General features: G+C 46.7%; 1 protein-coding gene across 3 annotated transcripts in view; it reads left to right on the forward strand.

Moving 5' to 3' along the window:
- The window catches only part of oxr1a (oxidation resistance 1a), a 704,666-nt gene that overhangs the window by 668,042 nt on the left and 16,687 nt on the right, over positions 1–19,937 (forward strand). For all 3 annotated transcript variants that reach the window (XM_072467220.1, XM_072467219.1, XM_072467221.1), the window contains one exon: positions 11,025–11,098. In XM_072467220.1, the coding sequence (XP_072323321.1) occupies positions 11,025–11,098 (74 nt within the window). The remainder of the gene's footprint in view (positions 1–11,024; positions 11,099–19,937) is intronic.

The following is a 19,937-nucleotide window of genomic DNA, read 5'->3' on the forward strand; positions in this document are numbered from 1 at the left end:
ATCCAGGGAACTACAGGCCAGCGAGCCTTACGGCAGTGGTAGGGAAATTATTGGAGAGAATTCTTCGAGACAGGATCTACTCCCATTTGGAAGCAAATGGACATATTAGCGTGAGGCAGCACGGTTTTGTGAAGGTGAGGTCGTGTCTCACTAACTTGATAGAGTTTTTCGAAGAGGTCACAAAGATGATTGATGCAGGTAGGGCAGTGGATGTTGTCTATATGGACTTCAGTAAGGCCTTTGACAAGGCAGACTGGTACAAAAGGTGAAGTCACACGGGATCAGGGGTGAGCTGGCAAGATGGATACAGAACTGGCTAGGTCATAGAAGGCAGAGAGTAGCAATGGAACGGTGCTTTTCTAATTGGAGGGCTGTGACTAGTGGTGTTCCGCAGGGATCAGTGCTGGGACCTTTTCTGTTTGTAGAATATATAAGTGATTTGGAGGAAAATGTAACTGGCCTGATTAGTAAGTTTGCAGACAACGCAAAGGTTGGTGGAATTGCGGATAGCGATGAGGACTGTCAAGAGGATACAGCAGGATTTAGATCGTTTGGAGACTTGGGCGGAGAGATGGCAGATGGAGTTTAATCCAGACAAATGTGAGGTAATGCATTTTGGAAGGTCTAATGCAGGTAGGGAATATACAGTGAATGGTAGAACCCTCCAGAGTATAGACAGTCAGATCTAGATGTACAGGTCCACAGGTCACTGAAAGGGCAACACAGGTGGAGAAGGTAGTCAAGCAGGCATACGGCATGCTTGCCTTCATTGGCCGGGGCATTGAGTATAAGAATTGGCAAGTCATGTTGCAGCTGTATAGAACCTTAGTTAGGCCATACTTCGAGTATAGTGTTCAATTCTGGTTGCCACACTATCAGAAGGATGTGGAGGCTTTAGAGAGGGTGCAGAAGAGATTTACCAGGATGTTGCCTGGTATGGAAGGCATTAGCTATGAGGAGCGGTTGAATAAACTCGGTTTGTTCTCACTGGAACGACGGAGGTTGAGGGACGACGTGATAGAGGTCTACAAAATTATGAGGGGCTTTGACAGAGTGGATAGTCAGAGGCTTTTTCCCAGGGTAGAGGGGTCAATTACTAGGGGGCAAAGGTTTAAAGTGCGGGGCAAGGTTTAGAGAAGATGCACCAGGCAAGTTTTTTACACAAAGGGTAGCGGGTGCCTGGAACTCGCTGCCGGAGGAGGTGGTCGAAGCAGGGACGATAGTGACATTTAAGGGGCATCTTGACAAATACATGAATAGGTTTGGAATAGAGGGATACGCACCCAGGAAGTGTAGAAGATTTTAGTTTAGACGGGCAGCATGGTCGGCACAGGCTTGGAGGGCCGAAGGGCCTGTTCCTGTGCTGTACTTTTCTTTGTTCTTTGAGATATGCCAGTAACTTGCCTCTTTTTAATTGAGGCTGATTAGATATTCCTCAGACCCCAGGAAGCAACAAACCATTAGTTCTTTTGGGGGGGTTTTGTGCCAAACTTCAGCAGTGAGGAGGCTGCTCTCCTGTCCCTGCAGTCTTAAGATCGGGGTTCACAGTCCTTCCTCAATCTTCCACTACAGTGAATTTCTCTGGTTCCACCTACTCCTTTAATTGCTGCTGTTCTTCACTCAGTGCCACATCTACTTGCCACGTTACAGCTGCTCCTGCATCTGCAGAAATTATCGGCTTCCTCCCATCACAAAGCTTATTGAGATTGTTAGAGCTTTATTTTGTGTGCACTCCAGCCAAAGCCTGTAGGGCATCGGGGAACAACAATGTACTTGGAGTGAACAGCACAACACTGTTTCAATTCTTGTTGCCACCAAAAAAATAAGCTACAGATTCTCATAGTAGAAAAGACTAAAAACCTTGATTTTAAAAACTTCAATAATCTAACCAGTAGTTTTCCAAATTAATTCCAAAGCTTGAATGACATCAAAAATTTTAACAATGTTGGAAATACTTCAGTCTAGCAGCATTTGTGGAAAGACAATTGGAGTTAATCAAAGCTACAAAAAGTTAGAAATGTAATGGGTTGGGTTTCAGCAAATGGAACAATCTAAGTAAGATCTGTGTTACAGTGGTGAGCTGGATGATTAAATAACAGAAGCATTTCCATGAGGGAGAAAGGTAGGACAAACAAATGCAGAACTTGCTCATGATGATTATAGAGAGCAAGATGAAGCATAAAAAGCATTTCAGGTGGATAATACAATTGAAACAGGCTGAATGTAGAAAATTCAGAAGGGAAGTGAGGATAGCAATGAGAAGCAAAGAGAAAATCTGAGCAGACACTGACTTCACATGAAAGGGAATCCAAAGGTCTTCCATTGACATATAGAAGTAAATGTGACATAGATGAGGTGCAGTTGATGAGAACTAAAACAGGGATTTATGCATGGAGGTAGGGGCCTTGGCTCAGGTATGAAATTAGTTATTTTTCAAGAAGAAGTGAAAGCCCATCTCATAGCGAAAGTGGGAGGTAGTTGAGACCCTGGATGGGCTAAAAATTGATAAAAGAGCCGAATTAGATAGGCTGGCTTTGCTTAAAGTTGAAGAGCCACCAGGGCCAAAGATGTACCAAGGAGGAAGACTAAAAAAACGGGCAGCAGCACCTTAAAAGCTGTCCAGTCCAGTGGCTGATGAACAGATCAACTGCTTTCTGAGAAAACTCCAAGGATTATGTCACAGGAAAAGTTAGTTGATTGTTTAGTGAGTATTTATCTCATTTATCTTTCAAAACTCATGAAATTTTAGTAATTGTAATACACTTATTAGAGCAATAAAATTTACTAATTGTAAAGCTTTTTAGATTAGCTGACAAGTATTTCCTATTTATCTTAACAAGGGAATTTCATCTGATGCAAGTAGAACATTTATTTAAATATGAATGAAAACACAGACGAGCATCAATTAAAAATAAATCAACAAAGTAATAAATGTAAAAGAAAATTTGGCAGGGCAGGTGATGTGCAGCAGTTACAGAATATGGGAGTTCATGGACACCAGTGTGATCCAAGGGAAAGATGTGTTTAGTAAGTATCTGCAGCTGAAGGAAATTCAGCTCAAAGTCATTGAGCTGGAGGCCAAGCTGCAGACACTAGCACATCAGTGAGGGGGAAAATTACCTGGCCACTATGTTCCAGGAAACAGTCTCTGTAATATAGGATTATCTGATCTAGTCCATGGTCAGGGACTGCATGAGTATGACTGCGTGATGTGAGATATGAGGATCAAAAGGGTTAAAGTGGAGGAGCCTCGACCTTGCAATTTCCCAGTTTGAAGCTCTTGCAGCTTTATGAACAAAAGCAAGGGCTGCAGGGTGGATTAGCAAACTGACCATGGCGTTGCATTGTAGTGATGGTAGGGAACAGTACTATCAGGGGATAGGCTGTGTTGCCTTCTGGTGCAAGAGTTTGGGACAGCTGCTGTGGGCTGGAAAGGAACTTGCAGTGGGAAGGGGAAGATCTAGTTGTTATGGCCTACGTATGGTACCTGCTTCAAAATGATGAGCAGCTTTGGAATAAATTAAAAACCAGGACTTCAAAAGGTCTGGATTATTACCCGAGCCTCAAGCAAATTGTTAATAACATTAGAGAGTTAAATGCGTGGCTCAAATGTGTGGGAGATAGTATGGGAGAAATGTGTTTCAATTCCTGGGGCGCTGGGAACAGCATGGGGGATCATGGATGCTGTAATATTGGGACAGTCTTCACCTGAATTGCGCTGTGATCAGTATTCTGGCAGGTCCAATAACTAGGACGGGTAGAGAGGGCTTGAAACCAAATAGTGGTGCAAGGGATCAAATGAGGCAAGATGTGATCGAGAAAGTGACAATAAAGAAAATGGTAAGTAAAGTTTGGCAAGAAAGGACACAGTATACAAAACTTAGTGTGCCATCAAATATTTGAAAATATTAAAATATCAGAATTAAAGGCATGCTTTATCTGAATGACACAGCATTCACAGGGTAGATGAATTGGCGGCACAAATAGAAGTAATCAGATTTGATCTAATTGTCAATACGGAGAAACGGCTGCAGGCTGACCAAGGCACAGAAATGAATGTTCAAGGGTATTTGACATTTTGGAAGGTTAGGTAAAAAGCAAATGGTGGTGGGGTAGTTAGTAGAAGGTGAGATCAGTACATCAGTGAGGGAGAATTTGCATCTTTGATCAAGATGTAGAATCCGTTAGTTTGGAAGTAAGAAACAAAAGTACAGCTGGTCATTGTAGACCACCAAACAGTAATGATAGTATAGGGCTCAGTATAAATCAGGAAATTGGAGGTGCATGTAACAAGGGTAACGTGGTAATCATCGGGGATTTCAATCTATATATAGTCTGGGTAAACCTAATTAGCACTGCTGCACTCCTGGAATGTATATTAATAGGTTTTCTAGAACAGTATGTTGAGGAACCAACTCAACTGGATATTTTAGATGTAGTATTGTGCCATGAGAAACAACTAATTAATAATCTATTTGTAAAGGAGCCTTTAGGAAAAAGGTGGCAGTAATACGATAGAATTTTACATTTAATTTGATTGATGATACAGTGGTTAGCACTGACTTCCTCTTACAACAAGCAGAAGGTGTGTTGAATTAGTTTTTTTTAAAGAATAGGCAGGTGCAGCAAGCAATAAGGAAGGTAAATGATATGTTGACCTTTATTACACAAGGATTTGAGTACAGGAGTAAAGACATCTTGCTGCAATTTTATAGAGTCTCTGTGAAATTGCATCTAGAATAATGTGTGCAGTTTTGGTGTCCTTACCTCAGGAAGAATACTTGCCGTAGAGCAATAAAGGTTCACCAGACTGATTCCTGGGATTGTGGGGTTTTGCTATGAGGAAAGACTGGGCCTATATTTTTTAGAGTTTATAAAAATTAGATTATCTCATTGAAGGGCTCAACAGGGTTGATTCAAGGAGAACGTCTATGGTTGAAATTGTGGACGCACTCACCATAATTTTCCAATCCACCTGGGGAGGCAATATAAAATAATGGGTACAATTCTAAAGTTGTTGCAGGACCCTGGAGGGATTTGTGGACAAATCATTGAAAGTGACATGAAACGGCAGATTATATTACCTCCTTTTCCCTTCTGCGAAAATACATCTCTTCACACTTGCGTATTAAATTCCATCAGCCGCTTGTCTGCTAGCCTATTTTAAAAAAAATATTTTTATCAGGGTATTTTGAAAGTTTTTATAATAATAAGAATAATGACATAAACATGGTACAATAAATATTTCCACCCTCATCACAATCTTCACACACCCCAACCATAAAACAACAATCCAGCCCTCTTTCTCCCGCCCCCCCCCCCTCCCCTTGGAATACTGCATCTGCTGACATTTTAATTTTCCCCGAGAAAGTCGACGAACGGCTGCCACCTCTGGGTGAACCCTACCATTGACCCTCTTAGGGCGAACTTTATTTTCTCGAGACTGAGAAACCCAGCCATGTCACTCACCCAGGTCTGTACACTCTGGGCTTCGAGTCCCTCCACATTAATACGATCCGTCTCCGGGCTGCCAGCGAGGCAAAGGCCAAGATGTCAGCCCCTTTGGCTCCCGGCTCTTCCGACACTCCAAAGATCGCTACCTCCAGACTCCGCACCACCCGTGTTTTTAGTACTGTGGACATTGCCTTAGCGAAACCCTGCCAGATCCCTCTAAGCTTCGGGCAAACCAAAACATGTGAACATGATTTGCTAGGCTTCCCGCGCACCTCGCACACCTGTCCTCTACCCAAAAAAACTTGCTCATCCGAGCCACTGTCATGTGTGCCTGGTGGACTAGCTTAAATTGTATTAGGCTAAGCCTCGCACATGAGGAGGATGTATTAACCCTGCTTGGGGCATCCAACCACAGACCCGCCTCTATCTCTCCTCCTAGCTCGTCCTCCCACTTGCCCTTAAGCTCCTCCACCGGAGTTTCCTCAACCTCCAAAAGCTCCTGGTAAATATCTGATACCTTCTCCTCTCCCACCCATGTACTGGAGACTACTCTGTCCTGTATCCCCAGTGGCGGCAGCAGCGGGAAGGACGGAACCTGCCTTCTCAAGAAGTCTCGCACCTGCAAATACCTAAACCCATTCCCTGCTGGCAATTCAAATTTACCCTCCAAGGCTTTCAAGCTGGGGACGCTCCCGTCTATAGATAGATCCCCCATCCTTCTGATTCCTGCCTTTGCCATCTCCGGAACCCACCATCCAGCCTACCCAGTACAAACCGATGATTATTATAAATCGGGGTCCAAACCGATGCACCCTCCACTCTCTTGTATCTCCCCCACTGCCCCCAGATTCTCAAAGCCGCCACCACCGGACTTGTGGCGTATCAGGCCGGCGAGAACGGAAGAGGTGCCGTTATCATTGCTCTCAAACTTGTGTCTTTACATGACGCCGCCTCCATCTGCTCCCATACCGGCCCCTCCCCCACTACCCACTTCCTAATCATGGCTAGATTAGCCGCCCAGTAGTAGTTACAGAAGTTCAGCAGCGCCAACCGCCCCCCCCTCCCCGACTGCGCTCCAGCAACACTTTCTTCATTCGCGGAGTTTTGCCTGCCTACACAAAGCCCGCAATAACATTATTCACCCGGTTGAAAAAGGCCCTTGGGATGAAGATGGGGAGGCACTGAAATCTGGGAGGACCGTCATTTTCACGGTCTGTACCCTCCCCACCAGTGATAGCGGGAGCATGTCCCATCTCTTAAAGTCCCCTTTCATTTGTTCTACAAGCCGGGATAGGCTTAACTTGTGCAGTGTCTCCCATTCCCAGGCCACCTGGATTCCCAGATACTGAAAGCTCTTTCCTACCATTCTAAGCAGCAGCTCTCCCAGTCTCTTCCCCTGCCCTCTTACCTGGATTGCAAACATCTCGCTTTTCCCCATGTTCAGTTTATAACCTGAAAAATTGCCAAATTCCCCCAGGATTCACATTACTTCCCCCATCCCCTCCAACGGGTCTGAAATATACAAGAGCAGGTCATCTGAGGGGGCACCATTGCCTCGTCCCTCGGTGTAGTTTAAAATACCCCGACCTCAGCCGGTTCGTACGCACACTCGCTACTGGTGCATGATAGAGCAACCGCACCCAGTCAATGAAGCCCTCGCCAAACCCAAACCTTCCCAGCGCCTCCCACAGGTAATCCCACTCCACCCAATCAAAAACCTTCTCCGCTACCACCACCTCCACCCCCCCTCCTTCCGAGGGCATCATAATAACATTTAAAAGCCTTTGAACATTGGCCTCGAGTTGCCTGCCCTTTACAATTCCCATCTGATCTTCCCCTATCACCCCCGGGAACACAATCCTCTATCCTTGTGGCCAGTATCTTAGCCAGCAGTTTGGCGTCCACATTCAGTAGAATAATTGGCCTGTATGACCCGCATTGCTCCAGATCCTTCTCCCGTTTCAGAATAAGTGAAATTGAGGCCTGCGACATTGTTGGGGGGAGGACTCCCTTCTCTCGTGCTTCATTAAATGTCCTCACCAGCAGTGGGCTCAATATCTCTGAAAACATCTTATAGAATTCCACCGGGTAGCGGTCCGGCCCCGTGGCCTTGCCCGACTGCATGCCCTCCAGCCCCTCTATTATTTCCTCAATCTCAATTGGGGCTCCCAGCCCTACCACTAGATCCTTATCAACCCTCGGGAACCTCAACTGATGAAAACTGCCTCATCCCCTCCACCCCCGCCGGGGTTTCCGACTCATATAATTTACTGTAAAATCGTCCCCCTTGCCTTCCTCAACTGTTCCACTGTTTTCCCTGTAGTCAACAGCCCAACCTGTAATCTCTGCCGCTCCCTCAGTAGCCCCGCGGCCTGGAGCCTCCGAGTATCTCCTGTCCACCTGGAGTATCTCCTCAACTAACCTTTCCCTCTCAGCCTGTTCTGCCTTTTCTCTGTGGGCCCGTATAGAGATTAATTCCCCTCTGACCACTGCCTTCAAAGCTTCCCAAACCGTCGCTGCAGTGACCTCCCCCGTATCATTTATTTCCAGGTAGTTCTGGATGGACTTGTTCACCTGCCCACAGATCGCTTTGTCCGCTAACAATCCCACATCCATCCTCCACAGCGGGCATTGTCCTCTCGCCACACTAACCCATAGATCCACCCAATGTGAGGCATGATCCGACACTGCGATTGCCGAGTACTCAGTATCCACCACCCCCGGTATTAGCGCCCTTCTCAGAACAAAAAAGTCAATGCGAGAGTATAACTTGTGGGCATGGGAGAAAAAAAAAAAGTCCTTCGACCTTGGCCATGCAAACCTCCATGGGTCTACTCCCCCCCCCCCCCCCCCCCCCCCCCCACCCACCCATCTGCTCCATAAACCCCTTCAATTCCTTTGCCGCGGCCGGCCTCCTCCCAGTCCTGGATTTTTACCGGTCCAATTCCGGATCAATGACTTGTGTTAAAATCTCCTCCCATAATCAGGTTATGTGACTCGAAGTCTGGGATCTTACCTAACACCCGCCTCAAATTGCACATCGTCCCAATTCGGAGCCTATATGTTCACGAGTACCACCCGCATCCCTCCAGCTTCCCACTCTCCATTATGTACCTACCCACCTTGTCTGACACGATTTTCCCTGCCTCGAATGCCACTCGTTTATTGAAAAAGATCGCCCCCCCCCCCCCCCCCCCCACCCCGGTCTTTTGAGTCCAGCCCTGAGTGGAATACTTGGCCAACACACCCCTTTCTCAATGTAGTCTGATCTATAACCTTTAGGTGTGACTCATGTAACATTGCGACGTCCGCCTTCAGTCCCCTCAAATGCGCGAACACGCAAGCCCTCTTGACCGGCCCATTCAACCCTCCTCTAATGTTACATGTAATCAGCCTGGTTGGGGGGCTTTCTTTCCCACCACCGCCATCCCCGACCTCCCATTTGTCCCCTAATAACAGTTCCTCCCCTGTCAGCAAAGCAGCTCCCCCCCCCCCCCCCTTGCTCTTCTCTCCCCCCCCCCCCCCAGCAACAGCACTAGAAACCTAACCCCCCCATATCAAGCTCCAGCTTAACACCTGCTCGCCCCTCCACTGTGCTTCTGTGAGTCAGCTGACCCAAGCTGACTTGATAGCGCCCGCGCATGGCACCAAGCAGTCTGTCTCCCCATTGTTCTCTCCCCTCTCCCCCCATTTGGACAAACATTTTCAAAGCACCACATTCCCCAGTAAACAAACATCAGAAAAAACTGTGAAAAACAACCACCGAAGAAGAAAAAAAAAGCCCTAGAAACCACCCCCCTCTAACCAGTTTCCTGTAAGACAAAGTTAACTTTAGCCATCAAAACAGCCCCTTATTATACATAACACTACTTATACAACCTAGCACAACAAATCGCCACTACAGTACTCTCCAAGGCTTCAGTGTCTTTTAGTTCACCTCCAGTCTTTTTTCTTTGATAAATGTCCATACATCGTCTGGTATTTCAAAGTAGAAGTCCCGTTCCTCATGTGTGACCCACAGACGGGCTGGGTACACCGTCACGAACTTCACCCCCTTCTTAAAGAGGGCCGTTTTTGCCCGATTAAACCCAGCTCGCCTCTTGGTCAAATTCGCGCCTAGGTCCTGATAAATGCGCAGCTCACAATTCTCCCACTTGCTGCTCTGTTCTTTCTTAGCCCACCGCAGAATGTGTTCCTTGTCCAGGAATCGGTGTAAATGTACCACCATCGCCATCGGCGGCTCGGGGCTTCTTCGCGAGGGCTCTATGCGCACTATCCACTTCCAGGGGCCAAGGGAACGCCTCAGCCCCCATCAACGTCTCCAGCATGTTCGTCACATAGGCCCTCGCATCCGATCCCTCACTGCCTTCAGGGAGGCCGATAATTTTCAGATTCTGCCTCCCGGACCTGTTCTCCAGGTCCTCCAACTTCTCCTGCATTCTTTTCTGGCGGCCATTCATCAACTCCGCCTTGGCCTCCAACATGGTTATGTATTCCTCATGCTCGGACACCTTTTTCTCCACCTCCTGGATCGCTCGTCCGTGGGTCTCTTGATTCTGCACCACTTGATCAATCAAAGTCTTGATTGGGTCCAGCTTGGCGAAGCAATCTTCAAAAAACATCACCAGCTGCTCCGTCGACCACTGTGCCGTCTCCCCGCGGTCCTTACTCTCTGCCATGCTTTCCAGCGTTGCCGGCTCTGCTCGCGTCTTCCTTGTGGGACTTTACCTTCTCACACGGCCATTTCTGGTCCAATTCTCCATACACTGGAGGGGGATTTCACCTCGCTGTCTCACTCTTCACCAATTTATCTCATAAAATCCGGGGGCAAAAGGTCCAAAGGTCCGTCACAGGCGGGAACTATCAAATGTGCAACCTACTCTTCCATGGCCGTCACCGGAAGTCCTGCTAGCCTATTCTTTTGCAGTCAATTGGTAACATCCTCCAAGTTTGAAGGTTGATTGGAAGTTTGACAGAGGTGTTCAAAATCGTTAAGAACTGGACAAAGAAAATAACTTCCCATTAGTACAGTTCCTTTCTGGCTTGAGAGCAAGATTACACCAATTTAAAGTGAAGGAAACAGAGGTAACATGAGGAAAAACGTTTTTGAGGCAGAGTGCTTAGGATCTGGAATGCACCATTTTAAAGTGTGGTGGAGGTCAATTCAATTCTGCTTTCGAAAGGGAATTAGATAATTGTCTAAGGAGGAAAATTTACAGGGTAACAGAACAAAGATGGTGGAATGAGAACTAACTGAATTTATCTTGCAGAAAGCTGGCACAGACCTGGCGTCCTTCTGTGCTGTAACCATTGTACGATTCTTTTCTGTTTGTATTTTTCTTTAAATGTTGTGTTTTATAAATAGAAGTATCAACACGTTTTAATAAAATGTGTTTAGTGTTTCTTCTAAAAGCTAGGTAATTTCCTTGGGAGAAACAATGCCAAGCTGCTGAGTACAAATATTTTAGCAAGAAGGTTTAATTGCACTTCATTATTATATCATTGTTATAGTGCAAGAGTTATAGAAGCGCTTCAACAAAATAAGTGAAGAAATTATTGTTTTTTTTCAGACCTTCAAATGGACAGGTGATAATATGTTCTTCATAAAAGGAGACATGGATTCCTTGGCATTCGGCGGTGGAGGGTAAATCTATTTTAATAGCACATTAAATGGGGAGCTTTTTCAGATTTAAGAGGCAATCTTGTCAGTAATCAATGGAAAGAATTAGATGCACCTTTAACCAAAATTACATAAACAACATATTTTAAATGAGTGCTGTCACTGACATTGAAAGAGTAGTTGGCAATTGTATGTCTACATTTAATAGCCCCTAATCCGACCTCCGAGCACCTCGTACACTGAACGTATACATTGAACGTAAACCTATACATTGCTACGTTGGAAGCTCAGTACATCCTACAAAGAGCAATGTGATGGATGAGCTGTAAATCATGAAATAGCTGATGCTTGGAGTACTTCTCGCTTTTCAATTAGTGCTGCAGACTGACCTTTAAATTTCTATTGATATTCAGTTTCTTACTGCTCGATGAGGTAACTTCTTCCAAAAACTATTGATCATCACTTCTGCTGAAAATGTCCCGATTTCAAAATAATTCTACTCCATCAGAATGGGGACTTACGATACCTCTACTGGACACAAATCCATCAGAATGGGGACTTAAGATACGTCTACAGGGCACAAACATTCTGATAAAGAAGTCCTGTTTCCTTTATATTTAAAAAATGCAACATTAAAACACAGTTCACAGCCATTGGAAAGGTAACCAAATACTCAAAATGACCACGTCACTTCAATAGTCATGTTGGTGAGGACTCACTGCATACTGAATTATATTTCTTCGAATCGCTACAGTGCAGAATGAGGCCATTCGGCCTATCCAGTCTGCACCGACTCTTGGAAAGCGCACCCTACCTAGGCCCATGCCCCGAACCTATCCCTGTAACCCCACTAAGGAGCAATTTACCATAGCCAATCCACCTAACCTGCACATCTTTGGACTGTGGGAAGAAACTGGAGTACCCAGAGGAAACCCACGCAGACACAGGGAGAAAGTGCAAACTTGACACAGACAGCCACCCGAGGCCAGTATTAAACCCTGGCGCTGTGCGGCAGCAGTTTTAACGAATGTACGCAATTAATTAATAACTGTTAGTAATTCCTTTTTAATCTGCTGTTCATGTGATACCCAGCAAGACCATCCCCCCCCCCCCCCCCCCCCCCCCCCCCCCCCCCCCCACCAGCCGGGTTTCCTCCCGTAGCTCCGGCGGGTTTGAGGTGGTGGGGTTTTGTGCTTCAGCCGTTGGTGTCCCCGTGGAAGATCCTGGGGATTACTCACCGGTTTTGATCCTACTTTGTCCTTGATTCTGCTTTGTTTGTGCATCGGTGGAGAGGTCTTTGTCCTGGTGGCAGCCTTGTGTCTTGGTTCTGGTCCTGTACTTTGCTCCCTGGTGATTTGAGTTTGTCTCTGTCGGTGTGTTTGTTTATAAGGAGGTAGGTAGTTTAGATGTGGCGTCCTGCGCCGTAGGTTGTCCAGATATGATGGGGTTTGTGTTGTGTTATGCTGAGTATTGTGTTCAGGATTTTCCATGTATCTTTTTTGGAATGTATTATAGTAATCACGAGGAGTCCCAAAAAGGTAAGTCCAAAAAGTTTATTTTCCAGCACAGTAAAACAGCAGAGCAGCGGAGAGCCGAATCCGTCACCATCTGAAGATGCCAGGTCCCTTCTGAGCAGGCTTTTATCTGGCAAAATTAATGAGCCCCACATGTTAGGCCTCTGCCCCTTTACGGGGGAGCTCGTATTCCACGAGCCTATGGGGAGATAAATCAGGTCATTCTCGTGGGGGTTACATTTCTTTTTTCTCCCCCTCCCACCCCCAAAGTCCGTAAGTCCCCCTGTCGTAGAGGGTAGAAGAAGCCTCCTGATCCACGTCGCCCATGGTTGCACCTCCGGCTGTTAGAGGGGTGGGGTGTAACCCATTGGGGAACATCGTTTTCGTGCTGATCATCTGGGGGGCGTCGCTGGTGACCGTTCCCTGGTAAGGCCGCTGTCCGAAACTATGGACGCTTGAGACTCCATGTCAGATCCTGAGTCTTCCACCTTGCGCATCTGTCCTAGGCCCCTAGGGGGTGGTTGGCCCTTTGGTATCAGCCAGGCGGGGCAAAAAGACGGCTCATCCGGTGGGGCTGGTCCTGAAGCTGGCTCCCTGCTCTGGAGGTGGCCCACATGCTTTCACACCGTCCGCTCTCATGTTTTCACCTTGTACTACACCGGCCGTTCCTTCACAGTCCCTGATATCGACCGGACACCGTCTCTGAAGTTCCAGACATACAGTGTCCCCCTGTCCTGCTACTGTACTACCTCTGGAGATCTTGCCTCCGTTCTACTTTCCAATTAATATCTGGGAACGTCAGGCTAAGGCAGGTTCTCATGCTCCGACCCATCCGCAGTTCCGCTGGTGCAACTCCAGTCACTATGTATGGCATGATATGGTAGCTCGACAAAAACTTGCCATCCCCGTCTACACTGATCCCGTGACTAATATCTCCAGATTGCCTTGGGTACTAAAAAAGAGGCTTAGCTTCTCAATGGGAACCTTCGAAGTTGTGAATCGTCCACTATCAGCAAGAGCATTGAGCCTTGAATGGGTCCGATGAAGTCTGCATTCAAGCGTATCCAAGGTTGGCCCGGCCATTCCCATGGGTGCAGGGTGTGACTGGTGGGAGCTTCTGATGTTCCTGACATGTGCGTTGCTGTGCCAACAGCTCTATGTTGCCATCCAAACATAGCTCCTGGTGAGCATGTTCATCTTCAACACACCCGGGTGTCCATGGTGCAGGTCCTGAAGTATAGACTGCCTGCCCCGACTCTGAATCAGAACATGGGTTCCCCACAGGAGGATTCGGTCCTCCAAGCCTAACTCTTGCTGCTTGGCCTCAAAGACCCGCAGCTCCACGGGCATGTTTTCCTTGACCAGAAGAAGCCTTGAGGGGTAGTATTGGGTAAACAAGCCTGATGACGACAGTCGCTGCTTCACCTTGGCGAACACCTCTTTGTGCGACATCCTCCATGCCCAATCTGGTTCTAAGACGATCACCAAGTTTAGGATGAATTTCCAATAATAATCGACGGGTCGTAAGAACAACTGCAATTCAGTTGTGTTCTCGGATATGGTGCTTATTTGATCAGCCGTACCTCTTCATCCATCGGGTGCAAGCCACCTGAACGACCCAGCATCATAAGTGTGTGACTTCTTTCGCGTGTAAACGCATTTGCTCCTCTTCAGGCAGATGCCTGCCTCGGAAAACCACCGGAAGACTTTCCCTAAGTTGCTCAAATGCTCCTTTTTGGTGGCTCCGGTGACCAGGATGTTATCCAAGTGAACCGCTACCCGTGGAAGTCCTTGGGGGATGCTCTCCATGACTCTCTGAAAAGTAGCATAAGCCAAATACATCCCAAATGGCAGCCTTGTATATTTGTAGAGGTCCCAATGTGTATTAATGGTCACAAACCTTCTGGATGCCACGGCTAGCTCCATTTGGAGGTATGCGTAACCCATGTCAAGTTTAGAAAAGTGTTCTCCAGCCAGCTTTGCATGGAGGTCTTCCATGCGTGGCATTGAGTATCCGTCCAAGCGAGAGGCCTTCTTTGCTGTTGGCTTGTAATCCCCTCGAAGGCGGACGGTTTATCACAGTCCTTTTGATTTTTAGACCCACATCCTCTCTTTCACTAGTGAACACCAAAACAAAGTATTCATTTAGAACCCTATCTACGTCCTCTGGCTCCACACACATATTGGACAAGATTCAGGGGTCTCATCGTGCCTGACCTGGTGTCGGGACGAGGCTGTTGAAAATCGCGAGGTTCGAGAATCTTGCAATTTCTCATGAGATTTAACGGAACCGCGCGAGGCGTCACGATCTGGATCTCGCTCTCGCTGGGTGAGATCTAGATGCTCATATTTAAATATATGCTACCTGGATTCACCCGCCGCCTGGGATTCACCAGCCTTGCCTGCGAGATCTCGCCAGGGTGCCGTTGAGTACTGGTCCACACGAACGTGGACCAGTCGTGATGGCACCTTGGAGAGCGGGGGGGGGGGGGGGGGTGGCCTCCCAGGGTGGCCCAGGATAGGGCAGGTTAGTCCTCTGGCACCTGGTATCCTCGCACTTGCGCCTGGGCATCCTGACACTGTCAGGAGTTATGATCTGCAAAATGCTCCCCCACTGACCCTTGCCCATCTTCGTTACTAAAATTAAGTCCAGGACTGTCCCTCTTGTGGAACCTTCTATGTATTGGCCTAAATTCTTCAGGACACATTTTAAGAATTCTGCTCTCTTTAAACCTTTCAAGCTATGACTACCCAAGTTAATGTCGGGGATGTTGAAATCCACATTATCACTACCCTGTTGCAAGGGAATTTGGAAGGTGTGAGTTTATTGAAATCATCATGTCTTGAAAAGACAAAAGAGATAAATAGAGGAATGTCCTTTCTTCTGGATGGGTACTGTTGCTATTTTTTAGTGGGTATAAATATGGCGGTTAATAAGGTTGCCTTTCTTAATCTTAAATCTGAAAAGCTTTCAGAGTCGCCAGGTATCTCTTGATACCGCCACAAGGTTCAACCGAATATCGATCAAAGCGCCAATACACCAGTTAGTTAGTTCAAAGTCAAAGGTACTTTATTTACACACAGTGTGGGTTACTCATGCACAACAACACTACAGGCTAAACTATGTCTATCACTAACACCTATACTTAACTTCGGGTACCTGCTTAGGTCAGAGGAACACTGGTCGTTGTTCGGATCTGAGGCTGTTGGGTCCGAAGAGGTAGCAGGAGTGTAGCTATGGTCGTCCGCCTGTTAGCGAGCGTTGAACCTGAACTTGCTTCTGGTGGTGCAGGTGGAGGGGTCTCTCCAGTTGAGAGCCGAATCCAAGAGAGCGCACACATGGCGGGGTTCCTTCTTATACTCGGGGAGGGGGGGGGGGGGGGGCAGGTTCGCGCGCTTTTAGGCGGGCCTTAAACTTGTTCTCAATCAATTGGGCAGCTTCTCGATCACCGCCATCGATCTGAGCCAATAAAGGGGCGGTGCCCTGATGGCTGGGCATGTCCTAAGTGGCCGTTGATATCTTCTTGCTGAGGTAGTGGCGCCGGAATGTCTGGGACGGTATCGGCTAACTGAGCACTAGTCTTTTGTTTATTGGAGATGGGTCATCAATGTGCAAATCAGCCAAGAGTTTTGTTTCTGTCTGCAGTCTGTCTTCTAAATACACATTCAGGCTTTGTGCCTGCTTGTTACTTTGCATTATCCATTTTTCCCTGTATGCTCTGCGAGTGTCCATTTTATATGCTGAAAGTGCCCATCCCAGATGGCTACACTCCCTCCTTATGATCCTCAACGCAAAGCGTGAAGGATCACATTACTGAATCTTCCTCGTTCTCTGCCTAAATCGAGCACCCGCAATCAAGGACAGGTTCTATCCTACTCTGTCCTATGGATTTGAACCTTTACCTAAATTGCTTTTATTTATATCATATCATTATAAAATCCTACGGGGCACTATAACATTCAAGCATGCATTACATTTCTTTCTTCAAACACGGGAACTTCTAACTATCTTCCTCTAAACTGTATTCAGGCTGTTTAGCCAATAAAAGGAATTTAGAAACAGTATAAAACTATACAGAAGCAGCGTTACATTTCTCTGTATCTTGGCGGTCAAGTACAGAAAATTCAAATCCTTTTATTAGAACAAAACAAAAAAAATAGTCGATGCACTTTATTTAGTGAGAGTGGGGGGTTTGCTGGAGCCCGAAAATATGGGGTCTAGGTGTGTATACTGGAGTGCAGGAGGCTTTCCTTCACCATTTTTGAAGTCTCAGTGTCTGGATGACACTGCAGAGTATAGCTATCACTAATGGGGCTTCCACGATGTATGAAAGGGAATACCATTTTATGAGGTTGTCGCACCAGGTTGGTGTGCCAGTGACTGTTTCTGGGTGTGGTGTATGGCAGTGATGGGATACATTCACGGCCTGTCAGGGGGTCGCTTCCGCGCGCAACTGTAGTGATCCCACGATGATCCAAATGTAGGTCATTATGTCAGTCTTCATTTTTCTCTTGGTCTTCCTCTGTCTTGTGTTTTGTATATCTTGTAGTCTCAAGCATAATATCTGCTATTACCTTGTTTAATATCTTGTATGTCTGTCTGTCTCTCCTTTTATAATCAATTGCCCATTAGAATTGTCACCATATGTGACTCCCTCATTTTTTTTTAAACCAAATATTTTTGGGGACGACATCCGAAAAAGAAATACTGTCACAGTGCGAGCAGTCTTGCAGCCTGTGTGGCCGATGCGCTGAGTGGGCAGACAATTTCTCCGTCCAGCAGCAAATCATTTCACCCAAGTGTTTGAAGATGTAAATAGCATGTGGGAATAGCGACCTAAGGGTCGCCAGAAAGCAAAAAAACTTGTGGCAAAGAGCATTCTTTAAACCACATCCTCAGAAACAGTAAAAGAGTTTTGATATAAAAGCGCCGAATGGGGTGCGACTCCATTTGTGGCCTAACCAGCGTTTTATACAGTTCCAGTAAGATCTCCCTGCTCTTGCCTTTAGTAGTTGAGGCAAGGAGTACAAGTATCCCATGTGCCTTCTTGACCGCCCATCTAGCTGCACTGCCACCTTCAGAAATCCGTGGATATGCACTCCAAGGTCCCTATGATCTTCAGTACTTTACAGGGTCCTACCATTCATAATGTAATCCTTTGCTTTGTTAGTCCTCCCCAAATGTATTCCCTCACATTTTTTAGGATTGAATTCCATTTGCCACTGCTTTGCCCACCTGACCAGTCCATTGATATCCTCCTGCAAGCTATGGCTATTCTCACTATTTATTAACCTACCAATTTTCACATTAACCATGAACTTCTTGGTCATACCCCTACATTTAAGTCCAAATCATTAATGTACATCACAAATGGCAAGATATCCGCACTGAGCCTTCTGGAACCTCACTGCAAAGAGACATTCAGTCACAGAAACATCCCTCTATCATCGCCCTCTGCTTCCTGCCTCTCAGCCAAATTGGCAGCAGTGTAACACTTTACCTTGGATCCCATGGCCCTCACTTTCTTGACCAGTCTGCCATGAGGGATCTTATCAAAATCCTTGCTAAAGTCAATATAGACGGCATCAAACGCATTACCCTTATCGATTTAGTCCTGTGCTAAACAGCCCCTTCCAACTTAAGACGTTAGGGGTTTACAGAGGGAACTTGCAGGCAGTGGTGTTCCCATGAATCTGATACCTTGTCCTCCTAAGTGGTAGAGGTCCAGGTTTAGAAGGTGCTCTCAAAGGAGCCTTAATAACTACATATTGTAGATGGGATACACTTACAGCTATTGTTTATCGGTGGTGAAGAGACTGAATATTTAAGATGGTTGATAGGGTGCCAATCAAGCAGACTGCTTTGTCTTGGATGGTATTGAGCTTCTGGAGTGTATTTGAAGCTTCACTCCAGACTAATGGAGAATTTCTTTTACACTTCTGAGTTGTGCCTTGTAGCCTTCTGGGAATCTGGAGTGCGTTACTCACCACAGAATTACTAGCCTCTGATCTGCTCTTGCAGCCACAGTATGGTTGATCCAGTTCAATTTCTGGTCAGTGGTAACTCCCAGGATAATGCCATTGGATGTCATGGGGAGATGATTTTGATTCTGTTAGATTTTACATTGATTCAAAGCAGTTTGTAGCATAAGAGAAGGCCATTCAGCCCATTGTGTCCTCACCGGTCAATAAAGATCTGGCTACACTATTCCCTTTATCCAGTGCTTGACCTATGACCTTTGAAATTATGGCAGAAAATGTGAATGTCCAAATACTTCTTAAATGTTATGAGAGTTTCTGACTCAACCACCCTTTCATGCAGCGAGTTCCAGACTCCCACCCCCCTCTAGGTGAAACAAATTCTCCTCCACTCCCCTCTTGGCATTCTAACTCTTACCTTAAAACTATGTCCCATGGTTATTGACCCCCTCTACTAATGGAACAAGTGCCTTCCTATCCATCCTATGTATGCCCCTCATAATCTTATACACGTCTATCTAGTCCCCTCTCAACCGTTGCTGCTCCAAGGGAAAACAGCCCCGGCCTATCCAATCTTTCCTCATAGCTCAGACCTTCCAGCTCAGGCAATCCCCTTTGCACCCTCCCCAGGGCAATCACATCCTTCCCATAATGTGGGGATGTGGTGACCAGAACCTGAAATGTGCTATCTACGAATCTCTCAGACTCATGAATGCAAATTAGTGACCACAAGTGCCGCACAAGCCCCAAACACTGAGCTCAAGTTACTCCAGCCAGAGGCTACACCTGCATATCCAGAACATTCAGATGATCAGAGGCATCTTGAATTTACCACATAGTGCAGGGTGTGCAAATCATTGGACAGAGTTCCCCAGATATAACTAAATGGAATATATAGACTAGAAAAATCTGGGGCTGGATTTTCCGCAGCCCGACGCTGAAATCACGGCCGGCGCCGGGGTGAAAAATCCAGTTTGATGCCATAATTGGGCCCGGCACCGGTTTGGTGATTCTCCGGGCACCAAAAATCGGCGTCGCCGCCGGGGGAGCCATTGCCAGGGGCCCGCTCAGCAATCCTACGCTCCCGACTGGCCGAGTTCCCGACAGCGTGGATCTAACCTCCAAAGACGGTCGGAATGCACGTGTGGCGGCTGCGGACTCAGTCCAGGGCCGCTCTGGTCGGGGGCAGGCGGATGGGAGACCAGAGGGGGCCTTATAGGCGGACAGGCCATTAATGCGCAAGGGTTAAGGCTCAGGTGCACAGCCGATCGGGGGTTCTCTTTCTTCGGTCTGGATCCGAGTCCGCCTTGCATTGAAAGGTTGTAAAGGATGATAAAACAATTGTTTGAACTATTATTAATATATCTCTG

Source organism: Scyliorhinus torazame, chromosome 11, assembly GCF_047496885.1.
Source record: "Scyliorhinus torazame isolate Kashiwa2021f chromosome 11, sScyTor2.1, whole genome shotgun sequence".
Lineage (NCBI taxonomy): Eukaryota > Metazoa > Chordata > Chondrichthyes > Carcharhiniformes > Scyliorhinidae > Scyliorhinus > Scyliorhinus torazame.